Raw genomic sequence first — 26,534 nt, forward strand, 5'->3', positions numbered from 1 at the left:
AAAACAAATGTTTGCAGGATGAGAACACTGTATGTGAAATCACTACACAGTATGAACTCTATGGGGCAAGTTACAATTATGGAATTGCATACTGTAATTCCAAAAGTAACCACAATAATAATAATAATGCAAACAAGTACTGGCAAAAAGCCAGCAGACATATTAAAAGTGATTACCAAAAAATATTCAATAATTTCAAAAGGCGGCAGAAAAGAACAGAACAAAACTCAGATGGAATCAATAGAAAAAACGAGAGACTAAATCCAATCGTATCAGTGATTACAGCATGTATCAATGACATGCTACAACCAAAGGCAGGAATGGTTAGACTGGATTAAATAAAAATACCCAACTACATGTTGTCTATGAAAGAGGGATGGAAAGGTGCTGTTTTAGTTTGCTAGAGCTAACATAACAAAATGCCACAGATTGGGTGGCTTTAAACCACAGAAATTCATTTTCTCACAGTTCTGGAGGCCAGAAGTCTGAAATCAAGTCTAGCTGGGCCGCTCACTTTGGCTTAGAAGTAAGTGGTGGTCTTCTTGCTTGTCCTCTCTGTGTACGGGCAACCCTTAGTTCTCCGTGTCCTCTTCATTTAAGGACATGGGACAGACTGGCCTAGGGCCCACCCTGCTGGCCTCATTTTAATTTAATCATCTCTTTAAAAGGGCCTATGTCTAAACACAGTCACATTCTGAATTACTTGGGACTTGGGCTTTAACTTCCAAATTTGGGGGAAGAGGGGAAGGGACACGATTCTTTCAGTGAGTAAGCAAGGAGGCAAAGAAATCAGTAAGGATAGAAATATCTGAGCAACACTACTAATGAACCTCATATAAATTACATTCAAAGGCACTAAACCCAACAACTACAAAATATATACTCTTTCCAAATACATATGAAATGTCCATCATGATATATACTGAGCCGATAAATAAGTCTCAACTCAAAAATTCAAAATCTTACAGAAAAAGTAAAATAATTGAATAAATAAATAAATGAAGAAGAGTCCAATCTCTCATGCAGAATTCCAAAAAAAATATGTAGATACTCTGTCCCCAAAGAGGCAGGCATAAGCCCCCACTGTGCATACTTTCTCCCAAAGGTTCAGTATGGAAAAGGGAAAAAAAGAGCAACTTTACCATGGAGAAACCTCACAAGCAGTATCTCAGCCAGGTGATCAAGATCAACATCAAAATCAACATCAACAACAAATGAAATAAGTAATGTTCATAGTACTCTTGATATGTGATAAAAATGATACTTTGCCTCTGTGTTCTTCTCTCAGAAAACTATAACCAACTCTAATCATGAGGGGAAAAAAATCAAATTCCTATAGAGATCTGACAAAACATCCAACTAGTGCTCCTCAAAACTTCCAAGGTGGTCAAAAATCAAAGTCTGGGCACCAGGATGGCTCAGCGTCCAACTCTTGGTTTCAGCTCAGGTCACAATCTTGTGGCTTCATGGGCTCGAGCCCCACATTGGGCTCTGTGCTGCCAGTGCAGAGCCTGCTTGGGATTCTCTCTCTCCCTCTCTCTCTGCCCTTCCCCCACTAATGCTGTCTCTATCTCTCTCAAAATAAATAAATAAACAACAAAAAAATCACTATTTAAAAACAAAACAAACAAAGTCTAATAAACTGGCACAGTTAAGCAGGGCCCCTGAGGAGACATGGCAACTAAATGTAAAGTGGTATGAAATGGGACTGGGAATTCTGGAACAAAAAAAGATACCAGGTAAAAACTAAGGAAATTGATAATACATTAATAGTGATTCATTAATTGCAAGTGTACCATATTAATGTATGATATCAATAATAGAGGAAACTGAACATTGGGCATATAGAAACTCTTGATATTAACTTTAAACTTTTCTGTAAATCTAGGGGTGCCTGGGTGGCTCAATCAGTTAAGCGTCCGACTTTGGCTCAGGTCATGATTCAGAGTTCAGAAGTTTGAGCCCACGTCCGGCTCTATGTTGACAGCTCAGAGCCTGGAGCCTGTTTTGGATTCTGTGTCTCCTTCTCTCTCTGTCTCTCCCCTGCTTGTGCTCTGTCTCTCTCTCTCTCTCTCTCTCTCTCTCTCTCTCTCTCTCTCTCAAAAATAACCATTAAAAAAATAAAAAATAAACTTTTGTAAATCTAAGTTATTTTAAAAACAAAGTCTATTTAAAAATGTATATGGAAATACAAAGGACCTGAAACAGCAAAATAAAAGGAAAATAAGGAATCTAAAAATTGACCCACATTTACACGGTCAATTGATTTTTGATAAAAAAGAGTCAAAGTGACTCAGGGAGAAACAAAAGTCTCCTCAAATGCTGATGGAATAACTGAACATTTGTGTCAAAAACCGTGAACCTCAACCCCTTACACAGAACTTAATTCCAGATAGATCAAAGACCTAAACGTAAAACAAAACAAAACAACCTCCACAAGCCAGGGTTTGCCAGAGTCCGGCTCCAGCAGGTCCAGGGCTCCCTGAAGGATTGTCGGCGAAAGGGCAAAAGGGGGAGAGATGAGAGAACCATGAATTTCTTTCTGAACACCAGGCAGGAAAAAAAAAATATATGGGGCCCAGCACAGAAGTGGCATTTGCCTTACACAATGATTTCTGATGACAAATTTCTTTGGTATGTAAAAATTTCCCAGTACATAGATTTGTAGAAGACTCATGCACAACCTTTATCAATAGTGATTGATGTAGGTGAGTTAGATGCTTATCAATGGGGAAGGTGTATCTAGCATTCAAATACAAGACAATGTTTTTAGCATAGCAAAGGCAAAGTTCTTTGTGAGCAGGGTCAACAGCCTGATTTCGTGAGGGGAAGTAAAACAGGATTCTCAGGGGGTGCCTGAGTGGCTCAGTCGGGTTAAACCTCCGATTTTGTTTTTTTGTTTTTTTTTTTAATGTTTTATTTATTTTTGATACAGAGAGAGACAGAGCATGAGAGGGGGAGGGGCAGAGAGAGAAGGAGACACAGAACCGGAAGCAGGCTCCAGGTTCTGAGCTAGCTGTCAGCACAGAGCCTGACACAGGGCTCGAACCCACGAAGGTGAGATCTGACCTGAGCCGAAGTCGGAGGCTTAACCGACTGAGCCACCCAGGCGCCCCTAACCTCCGATTTTGGCTCAGGTCATGATCTCATGTTTGTGGGTTTGAGCCTTGTTGTCGGGCTCTGTGCTGACAGCTCAGAGCCTGGAGTCTGCTTCTGATTCTGTGTCTCTCTCTCTCTGCCCCTCCCCCTCTCATGCTCGCTCGCTCTCTCTCTCTCTCTCTCTCTCTCTCTCTGAATCAATAGTAAGTAAAACATAAAAAAAAATTAATTAAAAAAAACCAAACCAGTTTCTCAAGAAATGTAATATTTGCTCCTATAATCACAAAAGAAGAAATTCCTATAATAAGTTCCTTCAGAAGGTGCAATCAGCATATTTTAGAGTAAGGGGACAAGTCACTCCCAATACCAATCAGCAAGGTGCCTTGGGGGGCCGGTGCTCAAAAAATAATTGAGTGGGGGGGTAGGGGTAGACATCAGTCATCATCTGATGGCAGGAGGCCATGCAAAACCCACCTTAACCTCACAAGAAGGAATATTCTCAACTTAGTGAGTTCAGAAATGGCTCCCAACAAGGGTTAGGTACAGATTTCTTAGAAAACAGGAAGCAATAACCGTAAAATAAACACAATGGTAAATCAGTCTTACAAAAATTAATAACTTCTCATAAAACCACTACTTAGAAGAAAAAAATTATATTACCAGACAAATATAAAAACCAGAATATTATGGATACATAAAAGTATATGTGCTCACACACGCACACCTTTAGGTGACAAAGAACTTGTATCTCTGAAATATATAACGAGCTCAATATAAAAAACAATTTAAACAAACCAGACATTTCACATAGGAAGCTATGTAGATAGGTAATGCGGATGTGACAAAATACTCCATATCATTAGTGAACAAGAAAATGGAAAATCACCACCCCTGCAAGATACTGCTACCTACCCACCATCATGGCTAAAACTGAAGACTGGGAATACCAAATGCTGGTGAGAATGTGAAGCACCTAGAGGTCTCATACTTCACTGGAGAGCCTTCAATGATACAACCGCCCTGGAGAAAGGTCAAACTTTTTGTACATTAAGCAAACACCCACAACTACCCTACTACCCAGCAATTATACTCCTAAATGGTTACCCAAGAGGAATGAAGACATATATCCACAAAAGACATGTTAAAAAAAAAAGTATTCTTAGCAGCTTCTTCATAATGGCCCCCAAATGAGAAGTAATCAATGTGCTCAACAACAAAATAGACTGTGGTTTGTGCACTAGAATATAATCCAACAGTAACAAGGAAGGCAAGATTAGCAATGACCACAGCCAGCATTCGGAGTTTGGTTTCTAAATGCCACTTCCACTAAAAGGAACGCAGCTCTTTGGAGAAATGGATTCCCAGGACTGAGGCTAGAAAAGAATAATCTGAGAGTTATGCCGGAAAGTAAAGAGGTGCTTAAAGAAAGATGGGAACAGATCAACAGAAGACAAGAAGCATCTTGGAAGGGTCCCCACAGGCCACACCTGGGACAATCTTCAGCACAAAATAACAAGAGGACTGGATTCTGAGTCAAGTCACTGAATACCCCTGAGTTTATAGTGATGTGAGGAAGAAGGGAAAGTTCTTTTTTACTTAAAATACCAACTAATAAATACAGAATCAAAAATGGAGTTAGAAAATAATCAGTGGAGACGAACCGAGGGTAGAAACTCAGGAGGAACCACATAAATAACACCTATTATGGTGGACAAAGTTGGTGCTACATCATGTACGTCCTGATGAGACTCACCAAGGACACATCCTTTCTAGGGTAATTCCAACAAAAAACACAACCTGAATCTAATAACGAGAAATATCAGGAAAAACAATTTTGTGCGCGTGCGCGCACACACATGGTAAATGACAAAGCAAGTGTAGCAAAATGTAAGTAAGGGGGGAATCTTAGTAAAGGGTATATAGGAATTCCTTGTATTATTCTTGCTACTTTTCTGTAGGTTTGACATATCAAAACCAAAAGGCTACCAAAGCAGACACACACGTACATACATTACCACAATTATTCTCCATTTAGCATAAGTAAACAGCAGCTCAGGGGCATTAAGAGACTTGTTCAGCCACAAAGCTACTACGAGCCAGAACTAGAACTTGCACACAGGTCTTCTGACCACAGACCTTTCCTGTGTCACTGACTGTCCCCATCAGATATTAATCAGCCAACAAATGCTCTCCATAATCCTTAGCATGGGGCCACACCACCTCCCCATCCCCTCAGCCCTGCTTGGCCAGGACTCCCCCAACTCTCCCCTGCAGGTCAAATACAGAAAGCAAGATCCCCCCTCAGGGTCTCTGCACTCTCAACTCCCTCCCTCAGGCGCTCTTTTCCGGGGAGGTCAGCAGAGCGCCCTTTACAACCCTTGAGAACACCTTAGAAACCCCCTCGTACTTACCCTTAATAAGCACATCCTCCCTCCTATCCAGATTCCCCTTTCCCTGCTCCATCGCCCTCTCCCATTGACCACACTCTGACAGGTTACATATTTATCTGTCTTTCCTGACAGACTATACACTCCACAAGGATGGAGACTCTGTCTACTTTTTGTCCATTTCTATACATTTTCAGCTCTTATAACAGTTCTAATAGTTCATATAACACCTGGCATGTGTGTGCCATGCTTGAAAAATATGTACTGAGTGACCAGATAAATGGGATTCCAAGTAAATGTGCAAGTGAATTTTTCTGGAAATTGATTCTTAAATGTGTATGGAAGAATATAGGTGCACAAACAGCTAGGGCAACTATAAAAATGAAACAAGAAAAATGGCACAAAAATAGCCAGATAGAGCAAAACAAAAAAACAGAGTCCAGAAATCGACCCATACATATACAGTCAATTAGTCTACAACAAAGGAGGCAAGAACACGCACTGGGGAAAAGACGGTCTCTTCAACAAACGAGGTGGGAAAACTGCACGGCTACATGCAAAGGAATGAAACTGGACCAATTTCTTACACCACATACAAAACTAAACCCCAAACGGATTGAAGACCTCCAAGTGAGACCTGACGCCTACTCCTAGAAGAAAATATAGGCAGTACTTTCTCTGACAAAGCCACAGAAACATCATTCTATGTATGTTTCCTTAGGCAAGAGAAAAAAGCAAAATATAGTATTTTGCTGGACTATAGCAAAATAAAAAATTTTTGCAAAGCAAAGAAACCACCAACAAAACAACAAGGCAACCTACCAAGTGGGAGACGGTATCTGCAAATGATAATCTGATCAGGGGTTAATATCCAAAACATATAAAGAATATATACAACCCAACATTAAAACAACAAATAATCCAATTAAAAACTGGGCAGAAAATCCGAAGAGACATTTTCCCAAGAAGACATACATATGGCCAACAGATGCATGAAAAGATGCCCAACATCACTCCTCATCAAGGAAATACAAATCAAAACCACAGTGAGATACCACCTCACGCCATCAGAATAGCTAACATTAACAATGGAGGCAACAACAGATGTTGGCGAGGATGTGGAGAGAGAGGATCTCTTTTGCACTGCTGGTGGGAATGCACACTGGTGCAGCCACTCTGGAAGAGAGTATGGAGGTTCTCAGAAAATTAAAAATATAATTACCATATGATCCAATAATTCCATTACTGGGTATTTACTCAAAGAATATGAAAACACTAATTCAAAAATATATCAGCACACCATGTTCATTGCAGCATTATTTACAATGGCCAAGACATGGAAGCAACCCAGGTGTCCATCAAGAAATGAAAGGATAAAGATGTGATATGTATATGCAATGGAGTATTATTCAGCCATGAAACAGAGATCTGGCCATTTGCAGCAACATATGGAACTAGACTGTATTATGCTAAGTGAAAAAAGTCAGAGAAAGACAAACAACATATGATTTCACTCATGTAAAAATAAAGAAACAAAACAAACGAATAAAGGGAAAAAGAGACAAAAAACCCCAATTCTTAAATATAAAGAGTAAACTGGTGGTTACCAGAGCGGTTGGGTGTTGGGGGCAGGGGAGGATAATTGACACAGGTGAAGGGGATTATGGGTACATTTATCATGATGAGCACTGAGTAACGTATAGAATTGCTGGATCATTATGTGGTACACTTGAAACTAATAAAACACTGTATTATACTTCAACTACAAAAAAAAGAAAGAAAGAAAATGAAACAAGGAGTTACTCACCCTACAAGGGATCCAGTTGCAAAGCTACGGTAACTATGATCCTGTTAGGGGAATATGTATCTCACTGGGAACAAAGTCCACAGAGAGACTCCAGCAAAGATGGGCCCCTGGGGGTATGAACAGAGGTAGAAGCATAAACCCGCTGGAAAGGAGACTCCTGATGATGATGCTGGGTAACTGTTTCATCACCTGGGAAAAACTTACAAAACTGAATTCTTACCTTACCCTATACAAAAATAATCTCCAGATTTAGCAATCAAAAAATCATCTAAAGCTGTAAGAAAGCAGAAGGCCACTATATGACCTCCTGGTAGGAAAGGTTCTTAAAGACAAACCATAACAAAACAGGATACAGTGATCTGACTTAGTAACAGAAAAACATTGACATGAAAAAAATACTTGATAAACATATGTAAAAGGCAAGTAAATTGGAGGATGTTTACAATGTTATCTCTGCAGCTCACTAGAAAAAGCCAAACTGTCCAACAACAACAACAACAAAACAGGCAAGGAACATATACCAGTGACTTACTAGTGAGGGTATGCTGTCATTATACATGAGTGGGGCGCCTGGGTGGCTCAGTCAGTTGAACATCCAACTTCAGCTCAGGTCATGATCTCACAGTTCGTGGGTTCAAGCCCCGCATCAGGCTCTGTGCTGACAGCTCAGAACCTGGAGCTGCTTCAGATTCTGTGTCTCTGCCTCTCTCTGCCCCTCCCCCGCTTATGCTCTGTCTCTCTTGCTTTCAAAAATAAATAAAACATTTTTAAAAAGAGAAAAAACACCCAGATTCATCAACAATCACACAAAAGCTCATTAAAATACTGACATTATACTCTTCACTCATCAAAGTCACAGGATCTCATTAGACAGTATCAAGTGCTAAGAGAAATGTGGAAAATAGGGACTTCGGAGTTTTGCCAGTAAGACCGAAAACCAGAACAGAACAGCCATTTTGAAAACCCACTGGACTCTTGTCAAACTGGAGATGCACCATTTTTTTATGATATGGAACAAAGAGAGATGCAGAAGGCTGTTTCTAAAAGGACATACTGAAGACACCCTCATGTCCACTCACAGGAGACACAATGAGCATGTGCCACATTTATTTAATACGGTGATAACAGTGATAATAAGTGGATCCACACATACAAACATAGCTAGAACCCCATGATATACTAAGTGAAAATACGGAATACAGACTGGTGATAGTTATGTACATGTTAAAAAAAAAAACTGCAGCAACACCATCTCCTTACGATCATAGGTAAAAATGTAGAGAATGGACACACTTACAGTCGTACTGTGGTGCTGGCCTCTGCAAGGCACAAGGGGGCATAGCCCTGCAGGAACTGCTTCAAGAATCTCACTTACATCTCAGTGTGTTACTTCTTTAAAAAAAAAAAAATGGAAGAAGGGGGCAGCTATTACTTCTGGATGGTGAGAATGTGGACGTTTATTATTGTTCGTCCTTTTTGATTCCCTTTTCGAGTTTTCCCTTGCAGAGTGCTCCCTCTAGTGCTCTCTGCAGGAAAGGGGCAGGGTGGGCATGCTGAGAACACTGTCACGCCGAACCTGAGGAACGATGTAAGTGCTGTCCAAGGTAAGTTTTGACCATCTGTGATTTTAGCCTTAACTGACAAACTTTAGTATTAATACTCTTGTGAGAGTCACAGCATTCACCAGCATGATAACATAAAAGCAAACTACCTGTAAAAGACTTTAATTTAGGTAAGGACTTTTGAGGGGCCAAGCTTCTGTACAAAATTCAGTTAACCAAAATCCCTCTGCTCCAGTGCCATCTGCTGGAAAAAAGAGGCAACTGTACCTTCCACAAAACCCACGGTTGTGGTTATGAGAGCAAGAGCAACATTCTTTCCAAGGAAGAGTCTGTTCCTTCCAAGGTTACTGTGTCCTGCACTAGCAACCATGTACATTTTTTAGAGCCTTTCTCAAACTACATTCTTCAGCCTATAAGTTAGATGAGAAAGAGCTCTTCATTTTATCGTCTTTTGCTCAGAGATTCCTTCTTGAATGTGTCTTAGTCAACTGATGCTTTAAATTCTTCCTCATCAGACATTGCAATCCACAATCATAATCTGTATTCATCCACATTTCAAACCTTCCAGAGTAAAAAATTCCAAAAGTTGATTTCTAGATTAAAAATTTTAGTGTCATTTTGCTTTATATAAACTGAGGATGGTTAAAGATTTTTAATTTAAAGACTTCTAAAATACAGCGTGTTCTCACTATAAATATGCAGTGGAAATTATAAATAGTTCCTTCTTTCAAGCACTGAACGAGATAGTAAAAAACAGTACAGTATCTTACCAAGAGCCAATAAAACAGGCTAGACTTTTCAGATATTAAAAAAAAAACCAACACAAAATGAAAAACAAAACCATAGTAACAAGGTCATTAATACCTCAATTTGCAATACTGAATTCCCTGATCCATTTACAATCCAGAGATGTAACTGAACAGGGTGGTAAATTTACTTTGGAAAATGCCAACTGTACCCAAGACAAAATAAGTCAGTCCTAAAAGGTTTCCATTAGTGTTCTCTGTGGCTATGATTCCAGTCAAGCTTTAAAACCTGCTGTAATAGCTTTTAAACTGTTTCCAAATCAGCACTAGCAGAGGATGGAAACAAAGCCAAAGGCACTCCCTCAGAGGTTCAAAATTGCTAGATTTTGACATAGATTTAAACTTAGCAAGTTTCAGTCATTCCATTTAGATGATCCTGTAGGTACATGCAAACACACTGAACTGCTGGCTTCATTTCTTGTCCCTTCTCAAAGTTTATGATAAAGAGACTAATCCCTGTGTTGGGACTGACTGACATAAATTCGGATTTGTTCAGAGTTGTGGGTAAGGAACACTTAAGGTCAGTCAGAAAATAATTAAACAGGCTTTTCATGTAAGCGCCGTGACTCACAACTAAGACGCTGGCGACTAATCCTGGAGCTCTGCTGTCTGAATTAGAATCAGAGGGACAGGTTTCTCCTAAGGGAAATATCTCTGCCAGAGAAGTTTCCAGACAATTGCTTGGAGCCCCTCGGGAAAACTGTTCATTTTCACCCACTTCTTGCAGAATCAGTTGACAAAGAACATCAAAAAAGTCTTTTCCACGCATTTTCACCTACAAGAAAAGAAATACAAATTAAAGTGCTACTCTTGACAGTCTTAAAATATATACATAACTGATTGGATTTTCTAATATGTCAATATAAGTATGACATAAGCAGATGAAATTCTGTTTCTATTCATTCAATCAATAGTAAATGCCCAGGTATTTCTGGTATTTTCTGGGACAAAGATGAATAAGATACCATTTCTAATTCTTTCCTTCAGAGCAGTTACAATCTAATTAGGGAAATTTACAAGTAACAAGAAGCCCATATAACAGTGTTAAATAGGAAAGGACACTTAGAGCACATCGATGAGGACAAAAGATCTTGCCTTTACTAAACAGAAACTCTTTACAAGAAAATTATGGAAATAAAAAATAGGGAGGAAATCGCCAACAGGACAGTTTAAAAACAGAACACATCAAAGAAATTCAAGCACAGTGATGACGTCACTTACAGAGCTAAAGACGAAGCAGCGGCTTGAAGATTTTGAGCCGTGAATTATTTCGCCTCAAGTGTTTTTTGCCTGCCGCTCTCCTGGAGCAGCACTGCACTCCCCTGCCTGCCTGACATTACTGCTTCATCCTCAAAGAGTTCTCCTCCACACATCCTTTTACATCCATTACTGGCAATGACTGCCAACGTTAACAGTAAATAAGAAAGACGGCTTAAAAGGAAAAACAAATATACCACATAGAATTGGTTTCTGAACCAAACAACTTTCAAACTGCTTCACTAAGATTTAGAGGCCTCTTATTTATAAAACGAACTTGGTGTTAGGTCCTCTGACGTTGGCGAGTTCATCCACGTGGCAGCCTGTCCCAGGGCACCGTACCTGGTCTAAGGTCTCTCCTCCGGGCGGCGTGAACACAGGGCATTCTTCCCCAGCTGCTTTGGCCATCGCTCTCAGCTCACTTAGTGCCTTGCCTTCTGCAACCCCGTATTTCTGCAATGGTCCAACAGACAACAGTGCCTCAAATCAACTTGCAATACAACAATTAAACACATGCTTATGACAACTCAGAACAATCATTCTGGCAAGAAGCTTGGCTTCCTTCCACTTACTTTATTCTATCTTTTAAACCAATAATGAGAATATGCTCAGTAGAGGACCGCGAACCCTAGAAAATACAGCTGACACCTTGAATTAGACACTGTGTCCAGATGCGTCATATGGAACAACACACTCAGGTAGACAGTGTGGCTTTACTGGACAACCTGGGAGATCCGCACAGATTCCAGGGCCAGAAACGAACATTGTGCGGCAACCAAGCCAGCCACCTCCCATTCACAACACCGTCTCATCTGGTCCTAATAACACACTCTGAGACGGGCATTTTCCTCACCATATTTATGAATGGGAGAGCGCAGTTTCAGAGGGGCTAAGCAACTAGCCTATATTCCCACATCTAATAATCAGAAAAGTTGAAATTCAAACCCAGATCTGTGTGATCTCAAAGTTCATTAACTTTTTAGATTCGTAAAGAATGCGCCATAGCAAAGGACACAGAAGTCACCAAAGAAATACAAATGGCCAAGAAACTCCTCAGGAATCCATAATGTGAAAATTAAAATGGCACCTTTTAGAGGCTACTAAATTGGAAGACCAAAGAGACTACCCTCTGCTACTGTTGATGTGGGAAAAGCTCTCCTACATCATCCATGAAGTACAAACTGGCACGGCTTTTCTGGAAGGAAATGCAGCAATATGTATAACAGGCTTTTAAAAAGTACACCCTCAACAATTTCATTTCTAGGAAATGTATTAGGCAGGTGTATAAAGAATCAACTACAAAACGATGTTTATTTATTTTAACATTATTTACACTAGTGGAAAGTCAGGTCACACCCTAGGTGTCCCCGGTAGTAGTAGCTATGTAATATCCACTTATTGGAATAATATAGTCACTAATTAGGTGATCATGTCCATGTGCACTTTGGGGCATTGATAGCATAGGGAGGAAATCTGGTTACAAACTAACACATATAGAAGGAGTACATTTAGAAAAAAAACATACACAATCAGACAGACAGACAGACAGACTGAAAAACATGAAAAAAGCCAAGAGCACACATATGAAAATGTTCACCATATTTGTGCATGGTAGAAATTTTAACTGTATTTTCACCCAAACTATTCTTACTTTTAATTCCCTACAATAACAGATTATGTATAGGATATTCAGACATAAATCATTATCTATGGTTTATACTGATGATGTCCCAAAATCCGACCACTACCATCAGACAGAAGTCCAACAATTAATTAAATGTTGCTCCTATAAAGGAGCACCTGCACATTTGTCAGGTGCTCTTCTAATTCTTAAGTTCAAATTCTTTACCTTTAAGTTTATGTATTTATTTTGAGAGAGAGAGAGAGAGAGAGAGAGAGAGAGAGAGAGAGAGAGAGAGAGAGAGAGGCAAAGAGAGAGGGGCACAGAGAGAGGGGAAGAGAGTCCCAAGCAGGCTCCCGGCTGCCAGTGCAGAGCCCAATGCAGGGCTCGAACTCACGAACCATAAGATTATGACCTGAGCCAAAATCCACAGTTGGATGCTTAACTGACTGAGCCACCCAGGTACCCAATTCTTATATCCTTAATTATGACTGGAACATTAAAAATCATTAGCTCTATGACCATGGACTTGACCTCTGTGTGCCTTGGCTTCTGCAACTGTAAAAATGAGGTTTTCAATCTTCCCAACATCAGGGTATTATAAAGATGAACAAACCTGCAGTGCTGAGAGCCTACTGTGCAAATGCTTACTAACACTGTTAAGGCTGAGCAGTAAGCACAGGGAAGAAGGACGAGGCAGAGGGAGGCACCAGATCATATCCTACAGCACGCTGGCAGCCAGGATGGACCTTGGACGGCCTCCGAGGGTAAAAGAGAAACAGTGAACTGTTTTATACAGGAGCGCAGCAACCAAGTTTTCCAAAGATGACTCTGCAGTGTGGAGACTAGATCAGAAAGCGAGAGCGAGGCAGAAGACAGGAGAACCACTGTTCCCGGTGATCCAGGTGACAGGGGTCACTGAATGCAGCAGGATGGCGGCAGTGGGTTTGCAGGGGATGAAGGGCTCAAGAACTATTACGCAGTGGCCAAACTGACAAGATGATGGTAGGATGTACATGTGGAAAGCAAGAAGTCAAGAATGCATAGTTTGAGGGGCACGTGGGTGGCCCAGTTGGTTAAGCATCCAACTTCGACTCAGATCATGGTCTCACCTTTTGTGGGTTCAAGCCCAATGCTGGGCTCTGTGCTGACAGCTCAGAGCCTGGAGCCTGCTTTGAATTCTGTGTCTCCCTCTCTCTGCCCCTCCCCTGACCATACTTTGTCTCTCTCTGTCTCAAAAATAAATAAAAATAAAAACTTAAAAAAAAAAGAATGCATACTTTGAGCGACTGGGTAAAGCAGGAGCCACGTGGAGAAAAGATGGTATGCTCCACTGAGCTGGAAGTAGATGTGGGGCACACATACAGACATAAAAAGTAGGAAGCTTGATATGTGAGCTCAGGCAAGAGATCTAGGCTAAAAATATGTATTTGGAAATCAACTGAAATCACAGAAGATGATGCAGTGACGCAGGGAGAAGGCACACAGCGAGAACGGCCCGGCCAATAAGAAGGTCTCTACTCTGCAATGGCAGGCCGTGACCAGCGTTTCACTGAACTCGTATGGCTTGTGTTAACGTTGGAGCACTGGCTCTCAGGCACAGAGAGAGCCTTTCCAAGCACCACTTCTGTGGAAACTCTGGTATATATTTTGGACAAGAAAAGAGAATGCACAAAAGTTATGAAAAGCAATTCTCAAAGATGCCCTAGCCATTGACACTTCTATCTGAGCACAGAAGAAATCACAGGGCTGCCAGGGACATTAGCTCACGGGGCCACAGTGAAGAGCAAAATTACTGCTCTGGGAGGACAATCTCAGCTCTGAAATTGAGGCATGGCTTTAGCTAAGTCACCATTTCAGCAAGATTCATTTCTGGTATATGAAATGGACATAAGAAAGTCTATTCAAGCTTAAAACTGGTACGTAGGATGGGGAGGCTGAGAAGAGGTCTTTGCACCTTTACCTCACGCTCTTCTATCCTAGTTCTTCCGAGACCTTGCTTTTATAATTTGGGATGCCCACCTCACACGGATTTCATAATTAAAGATGATACTATCAGTGAGAGTATGTAACAGCCACTGTCACATAACAGGTTCTTAACATGTTAGCTGATTCCACATCCCTATCAGGAATGCATCTGATAAACTGAGCTGCTTACTGATGACTTATGGTGAAGAACAATATATAGGTAAGTTACTTACTCTTTCTCGAAGCCTTGAATCATACTTTACTGTCATATCTTTGCAAACTTTGCTCTTCTCCAAAATCCCATGCACAGTCTGAAAGTGGAAAGACAATGGTTTCTTTTCTCACAAAAAGAGTCATTCTACCCAAAATGTCAAAATACATTCACATTCACAGTATATAAAAAAAGAACTAGAAATAATTTTTTTTTGTGAAAGTTGCCTCTCTTCCCACGGACCTGGGTATTTCCTTCTGAGCTATCTTATAATTCACAGGTCAGCAAATTTAGAGCCCAAATCTAGGCTTGTTGCTGCAAATGAAGATTTACTAGAACAGCTATTTATGTATTGTTTGTGGCTGCTTTCACCGTATAACAGCAGAGTTGAACAGCTGTGACAGAGACCATAGAGCCCATAAAACTTAAAAAAATTTACCATCTGGCTCTTTACAGAAAAGGTTCCGGTTCATTAATTCTCCATTCAGGTGTGCCAAATTGCTGTGAAACCCAACTACTGAGTCTTAATTTCAGGTATATTTTCAGTTCTAGAATTCACACTTGGCTTTTGTGCATAATTTCCAGTTCTCTATTATAATTCCGTGTGTCATGTTTTAACCTGTGCTTTCAACAGTTTAATTTTAAGGTCTGTGTCCGGTAACCAGTTATCAAATAACTCCTGTGGCTTGTTTCTGCCAGCTTTTGTTTGGGCTCATTTTTGTTCATATTTCCCTCTCTCCTGAAGTGCCTGGTTAGTTCTGATCAATAAGAAACACTGTATTTGCAAAACTAGAAATAATTTAAGTCCATAACCTGACTTGTTTTTAATCCCCTCCCCAGAAATTAAACATTATCATCCTTATGGTTCTATATTGTCACTATTTGTTTATATTTACCCTTACTTTTACCAATGTCTTTGTGCACCAATCTCTTCTGAAACTCAGACCACCCTTTTGGAATTATTTTCCTTCTTCAAGTATCCATTGGAAGTTCCTTTACAGCCTGTTTGTTTGAAATGTGTTCATTTCACCTATACCCTAGAAAATGTTTTGCTGGGTATAAAACTCTAGGTCAGTCTTTATTATCTCTTCAGTGCATTAAAAAAAATTATTACTGACACTGACAAATATGTTGATAGTCTAATACTGGTCATTAGTAGATGAGGTTTGTCTTTAATCTTTGGAGTTTTGCAGTTTTGTTATTGTAAGTGTAGATACGGGTTTCTTTTTATTTATCCCTACTGGAATCTGCCATATTTTCTAAATCTGATAATGTGTTATCTTTCAAAAGTTCTGTAAAATTATCAACTGTGACTTCTTTGACCCCTTTCCCATTCTAACATCTCCTTCTGAAAGACACCAGATCTCATGTCATGTTCTTCATTTCTTTTAAACTCTTAAATGCTTTATCTGTTTATCACATTGTGCTATACATTTCAGTTACCATTTTACATTTACCTATGAGCTAATCATCATTTCAACTATGTTTCATCTATTATTTAATACATCCCACTGAGGTATGAAAACCTCAAATGAAATTTTTGTTTATCAACTTGTTCTGTATTTTTTAATCAATTCCATCACAGCATAATTTACAACAAAAAACATACCTTCCTATAAGTGTACAGTTCACTGAGTTTTGAAACATGTATATGACTATCTACACACCACCAAAATCAAGATATGGAAGAATTCTATCACTCTAAAAGATTCCTTTGTGTCCTTTCAAGTCAGTCCCTCTCACTCCCGGCCTCTGACAACCAGGGATCTGCTCCACATAACTGAAGATTAAATTTACCCTTTCTGGAGTCTCATATAAATGGAACCATAAAATATGTACTCTTTGTGCCTGGCTCCTTTTGTTCAGTGTGTTTTTGAGACTCCTCCACGCTGCTGCTGAGCTGCATTCCACAGCATGAATGTATCACTGTTCATTTATCCATTCACCTACTCATAAACACACGTGATTCTGCTCTTGGCCTGTTATGAACAAAGCTGTTAAACAGCTGTGTACAAATCTTTGTGCAAACATATGCTATTTCTTTGGATAAAGTCTTAGGACTGAGACAGCTGGATCACACAATTAGCATATGTCAAACTCTCACTGCTTTCCAAAGTAGCTGTTCCGTTGTACATGCTCACCAGCAACGTAGGAATCCTAGTTGTTCCACATTCCTGGGCATTTTCAAATGTCTGTGTAGTAGACTCTCACTGTGGTTTTAATTTGCATTTCTGTCAAGATCAATGATGCTAAACATCTTTTCATCTGTTTATTGACCTTCCATATTCTCTTCTTTTGTGAAGTGCCTGGTCAAATTCAATTTCTTTGCCCATTTTAAAGTGTTATTCTAATTACTAAGCTGAAAAAATTTTATGTATATGGCTATATATTTATCTAAATAGAGAGACACATTTGTCAGATACACACATAGATATTATATATAAAACATGTATATTACATATAAAATATAATCTATATCTTGTTCATGCCTTGCACTAAGAGACCTTTATAAAGATTTTCTCCTGTGTTTTCTTATTGAAGATATATATATTTAGCTTTTATATTTGTGCTGAGATTAACTAGAAGTTAATTTTTGTGTGTTATATGAGGTAAAGATCAAAGTTCATTTTTCCCCCATATAGATAGCCCATTGTTTCAGCAGATTTTTTTTCCCCCAGCAGCTGCTATTGAAAAGAATACTTTTCAAGTGCTGCATTAGCTTGGCACCTCTGTCAAAATCCAATTGACTAAAAAAGATTCTGGCTTCCAGAGAAGATGATGGAGTAGGAGGACCCTAAGTTCACCTCCTCCCAGGAGTACTACTAGATAACATTCACATCAGTATTAATAACCCAGAAAATGGCCCAAAGACTGGCAGGACATATTCCACAAGTAAAGGTAGATAAGAGGCACAATGAAGAGGGTAGGAAGGGCAAAGACACAACAGGGAGTTAAACAGACCTGTGGGCCATCCACAGGAGGGAGGGAGCAGAAGGTCTGAAGGCCTGGAAAAGAAACACACACCAGCACAAATCCCCGTTACACTTGGCTTTGAAAACCAGAGGGGTTGAATTCTGTGAGTTCTAAGAATCAACAGGACTTCAAACCTGGAATTTTAAAAATCAGTAAAGTGCTCTGCAGTTTGGTGCTACCACAACTCTGGCAAATGCCTGGTCTGACTCAACTCGGGCCCCATGGCAGCCCCAGACTGGCCCACTAGCAACAAAGGGATGAAATCCTGCCCACAACAGACAAAGAAAACTTCTGCAGATGACTGGACTGAAAGCAAAAGTGGCTCAGCCATAACAGCCAAGTGCACACAGCACACAGAGGAGACAGGCCTGCAGCACCAGATTCTAATAAACAAGGGACGCTGCACTGCAGGGCACTATAGGACCTCTTTTTCACAAGGCCACTTCCTTCAAGAACAGGAGACAGAGCTGACTTTCCTAACACATAGAAACAGATACAAGTTACACACGAATGAAGAGTCAGAGAAATATGTCCCAAATCAAAGAATAGGACATAATCACAGCAAGAGATCAAAATAAAATGGAGATAGTAATATGCCTGGTAGAGAATTTAAAGTGATGCTCATAAAGATACTCACTGAACTTGAGAAAAGACTGGAGTACATCAGTGAAATCCTTAACACAGAGATCAAAAAGAACCAATCCAAGATGAAGAACACAACAAATGAAATTTAAAATACACTAGATGGAATAATTAGTAGGCTAGAGGAAGCAGAAGAACGAATCAGTGACCTGAAGACAGAGTAATGGAAAACAAGCTGAGTAGGTGAGAGATTAAAAAAAATGATGCAAAATGAGAACAGATTTAGAGAAATCAAATGTAATAACATTCAAACTATAGGGATCCCAGAACATTAGAAAAAAAAGAGGGCAGAAAATTTATTTGAAGAAATAATAGCTGAAAACTTCCTGAATCTGGGGAAGGAAACAGAAATCCAGATCCAGGAGGCACAGAGACGCCCCGACAAAATTAACACAAAGAGGTCCACATCAAGAAACACAGTAATTAGAATGGCAGAAAGTAGTGATAAAGAGAGAATTTTAAAAGCAGCAAAAAGAAAGCAGTTACATACAAGGGAAATCCTATAAGGCTATCAGTTGATTTTTCAGCAGAAAGTATGCAGGCCAGAAGGGAGTGGCATGATATATTCAAAGTGCTGAAAGCATATAATCTATAGCCGAGAACACTCTATCCAGCAAGGCTATCATTCATGATAGAAGGAGAGACAGAGTTTCCCAGACAAACAAAAGTGAAAGGAATTCATGACCACTACACCAGCCCTGCAAGAAATGGTGACGAGGACTCAGAATGGAAAGGAAAGACCATAAGTAAGGACAGGAAAAGTGGGAAGCACAACAGCAGTAAAAACAAGCCTATCTATAAAAACCAGTCAAGCAACTCACAAATAAAAGTATGTAAAGTATGAACCATATACCTAAACATGGGGAAGAGAGGAATAAAGCATGGGTTCAACCTAAGTGACCATAAACTTATTATGGACTACTGTATGCAGAAGATGTTACACACAGACCTAATGGTAACCACAAACCAAAAATCAGTGATAGATATGCAAAAAATAAAGAGAAAAGAATCCAAGTAGATCACTACAGAAAGCCCAAGAAGAAAAGAACAGAGAACTATAAAAGCAAACATAAAATAAGTAACAAAATAGCAAATAAACACAACATCTCAATAATTACTTTGTGAATGGACTAGATGCTCCAATCCAAAAAAATAGGATAATAGAAAGTATAAAAAAAAAAACCAGACCCATCTAGAAGCTGCCTATGAGCGACTCCGTTCAGACCTAAAGACACATGCACAACAGAGAAACATTTATCATGCAAATGGCTGTGCAAAGAAAGCTGGGGTTGCAATACTTAAATTGGACAAAATTGACTTTGAAACAAAAACTGTAACAAGAGATAAAGAAGGACACTACATAATAATAAAGGGGCCAATCCAAAAAGAAGACACAACTTTGTAAATATTTATGCACCCCACATGGGAGTAGCCAAAATACATAAAGCAGTTAATAACAAACATAAAGTACTCAATAGTAATACAGTAATAGTAGGGTACTTCAACACCCCACTTACATCAATAGACAGATCATCTGAAAAAAAATTAACAAATAAACAGTGGCTTTGAATGACATACTGGACCAGATGGCTTTACCAATACAGTCACAACATTTCATTCCAGAACAGCAGAATACACCTCCTTTTCAAGTGCACATGGAACATTCTCCAGAGCAGATCACATATTAAATCACTAAATAAGTCTCAACAAATTCAGAAAGATCAAAGTCCTACCAAGCATCTTTTCTGACCACAGCACTATGAAACTAGAAATCAACCATAAGAAAAAATCTGGGAAGAGCACAGATACATGAAGGTTGAATTATGTGTTACTAAATAATGAATGAGTCAACAAACAAATCAAAGAGGAAACTAAAAAAATACATGGAGACAAATTAAAATGAAAACACAATGATCCAAAATCTTTGGGATGCAGCAAAAGCTGTTCTAAGAGGGAAGTTTATACAATACAGACCTACCTCAAGCAAGAAAAATCTCAAAGAAACCACTAACCTAATATCTAAAGAAGCGAGAAAAAGAACAACCAAAACTTAAAACCAGCAGAAGAAAATTATAAAAAAAGAGCAGAAATAAATAAAATAGAAACTAAAAAAAAGAATAGATCAATGAAATCAAGAGCTGATTCTTTGAAAAATCAACAAAACTGATAAACCTTTAGCCAAACTCATTTTTAAAAATAATAAGGACTTAATAAGATCAATTGATTAAAAAAAAAAAACCAATGAGAAAAATCTAAAGCAAAAAAACAAAAACAAAAAAAACCAACCTGACCATTTAAGTGTGGGTCTGTTTTAGAGCCCTCAATTGAGACTCCCTTTTTTTTTCCTTTTTTTACTCTTCTTTCTTCCTTAATTTTGGAAAGTTCTGTCTCTATAACTTCAAATTCACTGCTCTTCTTCTACAGTGTCTAACATACTGATAATCCCCTCCTGTGAAATTTTCACTTCAGAACACTGTTGTTTCTGATCTCTAGAAGATGAATTTGGTTCTTTTTACATCGTCTATTTCTTTCCTCCTTATGTTCCTCAAGCACAGATCAGTTTCACTATTTTTTAATGTTTACTTATTTATTTTGAGAGAGAGAGAGCAGGAGCAACAGAGGGGCAGAGAGAGAGAATTCCAAGCAGGCTCCACAATCATCATGGAGCCTGATGTGGGGCTCAATCTTTTGATCTGATCCAAAAGAGATCACACTCAGGTCAGGTCATGATCTCACAGTTCATGGGTTTGAACCCTGTGTCAGGCTCTGTGCCTCCCTCTCTGTCCTTTCCCTCCCCCATTCACACTCTGTCTCTCTCTCTCTCAAAATTAAATAAAAATACTCCTCAACCTTAGCCACAGCAATTTCCTATATGACACATCTCCAAAGGCAAGGGAATCAAGAGCAAAAATGAACTATTGGGACCTCATCAAGATAAAAGCTTCTGCATGGCAAAGGAAACAATCAAAAAAACTAACAGGCAACTGATGGAATGGGAAAAGATAGCTGCAAATGACATATCGGATAAAGGGGTAGTATCCAAAATCTATAATGAATTCACCAAACTCCACACCTGAAAAAAAAACAATCCAGTGAAGAGATGGGCAGAAGACATGAACAGACACTTCTCCAAAGAGGACATCCACATGGCCAACAGACACGTGAAACGATGCTCAATGTCACTCATCAGCAGGGAAACACAGATGAAAACTACACTGAGATAAAAACTCATGCTCAATTAGAGTGGCTAAAATGAACAAATCAGGAGACTACAGATGCTGGTGAGGATGTGGAGAGATGGGCACCCTCCTACACTGTTGGTGGGAATGTAAACTGGTACAGCCTCTCTGGAAAACAGTGTGGGGAGGTTCCTCAAAAATTAACAATAGAACTCCCCTATGACCCAGCAATAGCACTGCTGGGGATCTACCCAAGGGATACAGAAGTGTTGATGCATAGGGGTACAGTACCCCAATGTACATAGCGGCACTTTCAACAATAGCCAAATCATGGAAAGAGCCTAAATGTCCATCAAATGATGAATAGATCAAGAAGATGTGGTTTATATACACAATGGAAAACTACATGGCAATGAGAAAGAATGAAATATGGCCATTTGTAGCAAAATGGATGGCCGTCGAGGATGTCATGCTAAGTGAAATAAGTCAGGCAGAGAAGGACAGATACCACATGTTTTCAACTCATATGTGGAAGAGGAGAAACTTAACAGAGGACCATGGGGGTGGGGAAGCAGAAAAGAATAGTTAAGGAGAGGGAAGGAGGCAAACCATAAGAGACTCTTAAATACTGAGAACAAACTAAGGGCGGATGGGGACGAGGGGAAAATGGATGATGGGCATGGAGGAGGGCACCTGTTCGGATGAGCACTGGGTGTTATATGGAAACCAACTTGACGATAAACTATAAAAATAAATAAATAAATAAATAAATAAATAAATAAAAACATTAAAAATATAATAAAAATATAATTACCAAATCAAAATAAAGTATAAAAGTAAAATGAAAAGAAAGAAGTTCTGTTGAAGGTAGCAGAGGTTTGGGGGTGATATCTGCATGTGATTTAATTGCTTACAGATTCTGGTAGCAGTTTTCAAGATTATGACTGTTGATACTCTTGACTCATCAGTCTAACCTTAACTGTTAACTTACCTGCCTTGTCCTCGTGAGGTCACTGGAGAAAACATGAGTAAATTTCACATTATTAAGAAATATGCCAGCAGCAGCTGCCTGTTTAAGTCCAGTTTCTGAAAGAGGCTCATCTACCCCTTGTCCTGTAGTAGTAAGAGAAGGAAAAATAACATTCAAATATATATACATAAAGGATGCAAATAAAATCACATGTAGGAAAATATAAATATAATTTATCTACACTTTATTTAAAAGACTTCCTTGGAGGGGCAAGTGGGTGGCTCAGTCAATTAGGCCTCAGACACTTGACGTTGGTTTTGGTCATGATCTTATGGTTGGTGAGATTGAGCTCTGCACTGGTTCTCTCTGTCCCTTTCTCCCTGCCCCTCCCCTGCTTGCACTTGCTCTCTCCCTCTTAAATAAATAAATAAACATTAAAAAATATATATCTCCTTGGTTATTTTTCTACATAACTTTTCAGGGAACTGGAAACAAGTACATTTAAGGTATAATCCTATAAAGACTCAGGTATTCAAATGTTTCCCAAAAGAATGTCTGCCTAATGGGAATCAGATGATGACATTCAGTTGTTTCCAGCTCTCCCCTTTCTTGTGTCTGCCCATCCCTTCATTAGCTGAATTTTATTAATGCTGGCTCTGATCTTAGGTCCTGGCCCCAGGTGCTTCATTTGAATGGTAGAATCATCACTTAAAAAGTTTCCCTTCTTTAGTTCCATTGCCCAAATGTCAAATATTGTATTACTGCCTCTCATCCTTCTTCCCTTCCCCCTTCCTTCCTTCCTTCCTTCTCCTTTAAAAAAAGGTTGGAACTTCCAATTCCAGTAGAAAAGCTGATTAAAAACTCTGAAGGGTTTTCCCATAATAAAAGAACTAAATACGTAGGTGTGCATGTGCGCGCCAGTGCTCACAGGATATAAGGAAGATCTCCAAGAGGAGATGCAAAGCGACCAAAACACCCTGAGCTGAAAGCTAAATATTAACATTAGAAACAGAAATGGCTGGATACTTGGCACAAGCAAGAGGGCGGTTGGGGGGAAGAGACTGCTGCATGGAACAGCAAGGTAGGAGAACTGAAACTCAATGTTCCTGGAAGTCAGGGATCCTATAAGGAAGCTCATACAGTTTCAGGTCTGTAGTAAAATCAAATGCAAATTCTCTTCAGAGCAAATCTGACTCAATAAAGGCTAAGAAGTTTTCTACTAATTTAGAGTAAATAATAGTTTGGTCAATGGGGGCGCCTGGGTAGCTCAGCCAGTTAAGCATCCGACAGGCTCAGGTCATGATCTCACAGTCCGTGAGTTCAAATCTCCCATGGAGCTCTGTGCTAACAGCTCGGAGCCTAGAGCCTGCTTTGGATTCTGTGTCACCCTTCTCTCTCTGCCTCTCCCCTGCTTGTGCTCTGTCTCTCCTCTCTCTCAAATAAATAAATAAATGTTAAAAAAAATTTTAATAATCCAGTCAATGACTTAATATACAAGAAAACAATCCTCCATGAACAAAAGTCAGTAAAAACAACAAATAAAAGATTCAGAATCATTAATACTTCACACACTGAAATCAGCAAATACAGATTATAAACTGAATAAAACATAAAGACAGAATCACAGAAATAAGCAAGTAACAAGAAGCCATCAAACACAACCAAACAGCTTTCGAAAAGAACCAGACAGGTCTTTCAATAATGAAAGACAGAACTGCTGAGGAGGGAAATAACCTTTCACTGGATGAAAGGAGCAGTAGCAGAAAGGCTTAATGAACTCAAGACAGGGCTGAGGTTTTTAGCTAGACGCAGCATAGATAAAGCAGATGAAACATATCTCGGATATATTAGAGACATGAAGGAGAGAATGATAGTCCTTAACATACATCTGACTGGAATTCCAGAAAGAAGAAAATGTAGGAGAGAAAATATGAAGAGATAATGGCTGAGAATTTTCCAGAAAAGAGGGAAAATATAAGTCTACAGATAAAGAAAACACCAAGCAGGATAAATTAAAAGAAAAAAAAAATCCCTCCTAGATGTAAGAAACTGCAGGATACCAAAACCAAATAAAAAAATTTTTAAAGCAGTTACAGAAAAAGACAGATTGCCTACCATGGAACATGATTTGGCTGAGAGAAGCCTTAACAGGGGCAATGGAAGCCAAAAACCCCCAACACAGCACGGTGCTAAGTGTACTGTCAGTCTAAATTGTCTAGGCTAAGAAAGGTCAAATAAAATTAAAATAGAAGTGTCTGGAATTAAAACTATCTTTACCACCAACCAATCTGTACATGGGACCTTTCAAAGAAGATACTTCAGGAATGAAGGTCTGAGATGCAAGAAAAGTATGAGGAGAGAAACCTGTAAGTGTATATATATATATATATATATATATATATATATATATATGTAAATCTAAACAAACTTTGTCTCAATAACAAATTAAATAATAATGCCTAGGTCATGTGGTTAAAAAAGGGTAGGATCAAGATACTAAGCAATAATCATATAAGTTGTTGTATTTGGGGAGGAAAAGAAGTATTGATATTATACTTCATTAGATATTAATGGTAAAAATTTAAAGGTAACCACTGAAAGAATACGCCAGGGTGAAGGGAAAGAGGAGGAGGAGGAGGAGGAAAATTAACTGTGTAGTATCTATGAGGTAACACCTAAGACATCAGCACAGAATGGTTGAAAGGAAGACAATGGAAAAACATATACCAGACAAATTACAACCCAAAACAGCTGGAGAAGCTATATTACACCCAGAAATGCAGGACTTTATGACAAGATGATTGTGAGGATTACTATAAATAATCAATGATCTAATTCACTGGAAGATAGAACAATTTTTAAACTTGTATGTACCTATACAGGAGCAGAACACATGAAGCATAAATTGACAGAATTTCTGGTATTAAACAATAAACTGGCCACCACAGTGGGATATTCCACATCTCACCCATAAATTGACATTTAGGCCATGCAGGCAAATCCGTAAACTGACAAAATTAGCAAAGCATAGAAGATTTGAACAACAAAAGAGAGGTTGATTATTTGACACCCAACTCCAAACCCAACAATTAGAAAACATAGATTTTGGTCAAGCATATAATCGTAAACTTATAAACACTGACCATGTTAACTGATTTCAAAGAGGTATCATCAAATCAACCATCTTGTCAGAAAGAATACAAAATCTAATTGGAAGTCAACCAAAAAAGATGAACAAAAACAAAAAGCTCAGCCACTTGGAAATTTAAAAGACAGTTCTAAATAATTCATGGGTCACCAAAGACAATTTAAGACACCTGATGCTGATACTTACAAAATTACTATGTTATCAAAACTGTAGGTGTGCAACAAAAATGGTGCTTGGAAATAATGTATAAGCCTTGAATGCTGTAACTTAGCTAAGCATCTAACTGACAAAGTAAGGACAAGAACACAAAACAAATGTGGAAAACACGTGTGACCACAAACACTTTTATTCCTGCTCCATTGTCGGCGTCTGATGAAATGAGACAAGTACTAAGTCTAAAGGCTAATTTGGGTGGGGCACGTGTCACCAGAAAACAAAGGTTCATTTAATTATCAGACTAATTTTCAGAAGCGGGAGTCAGGCACACTAGGTATGAAAATCAGTTTCTGCAAAGTACAGATGTCCCTAACCAAAAAAATGAAATGAAATGCTTTTGTAATCACCATGTAGAAATAGCATGTCTGGCTGAGAGTTCACCCAAGATATACTTTAAAAGCTAGACTTGCTGGATCATAGGGAGATTAAGATCTGAACCCAAATTAGAAGAACAAGAAAGGAAGAATCTGTTCAGAATAAAGAAACAATCCCGTGTGAGAACAGGAATTCACTTTCTTAAACCTCTTCTTTGTTACTACTAAAAATAATATAACCACCTTAGCAGAAGAATACCATTAACACTCGCCAGCAAACTTCATGTTTCCAAATATGAAATCATTTTAAATCATAGCAGTTACACTCTAAGACCACTAGACCCAACATAACTCTTTAATCAGCTGACTAGGCC

At 39.0% G+C, this 26,534-nt stretch overlaps 1 protein-coding gene across 4 annotated transcripts in view; it reads right to left on the reverse strand.

Moving 5' to 3' along the window:
* Positions 1-26,534, reverse strand: part of TIGAR (TP53 induced glycolysis regulatory phosphatase) — a 43,818-nt gene that overhangs the window by 8,855 nt on the left and 8,429 nt on the right. For 3 of the 4 annotated variants that reach the window (XM_029954225.1, XM_029954226.1, XM_029954224.1), the window contains exons 3-6: positions 22,504-22,625; positions 14,741-14,818; positions 11,261-11,371; positions 10,233-10,436 (exon numbers count right to left, since the gene is read on the reverse strand). In XM_029954225.1, the coding sequence (XP_029810085.1) occupies positions 10,233-10,436; positions 11,261-11,371; positions 14,741-14,818; positions 22,504-22,625 (515 nt within the window). Of the gene's footprint in view, positions 1-8,363; positions 10,437-11,260; positions 11,372-14,740; positions 14,819-22,503; positions 22,626-26,534 lie in introns of those variants that run through there. The other variant, XM_029954223.1, reaches the window with a different exon arrangement.

The sequence above is a fragment of the Suricata suricatta genome, chromosome 10 (genome assembly GCF_006229205.1).
Source record: "Suricata suricatta isolate VVHF042 chromosome 10, meerkat_22Aug2017_6uvM2_HiC, whole genome shotgun sequence".
Lineage (NCBI taxonomy): Eukaryota > Metazoa > Chordata > Mammalia > Carnivora > Herpestidae > Suricata > Suricata suricatta.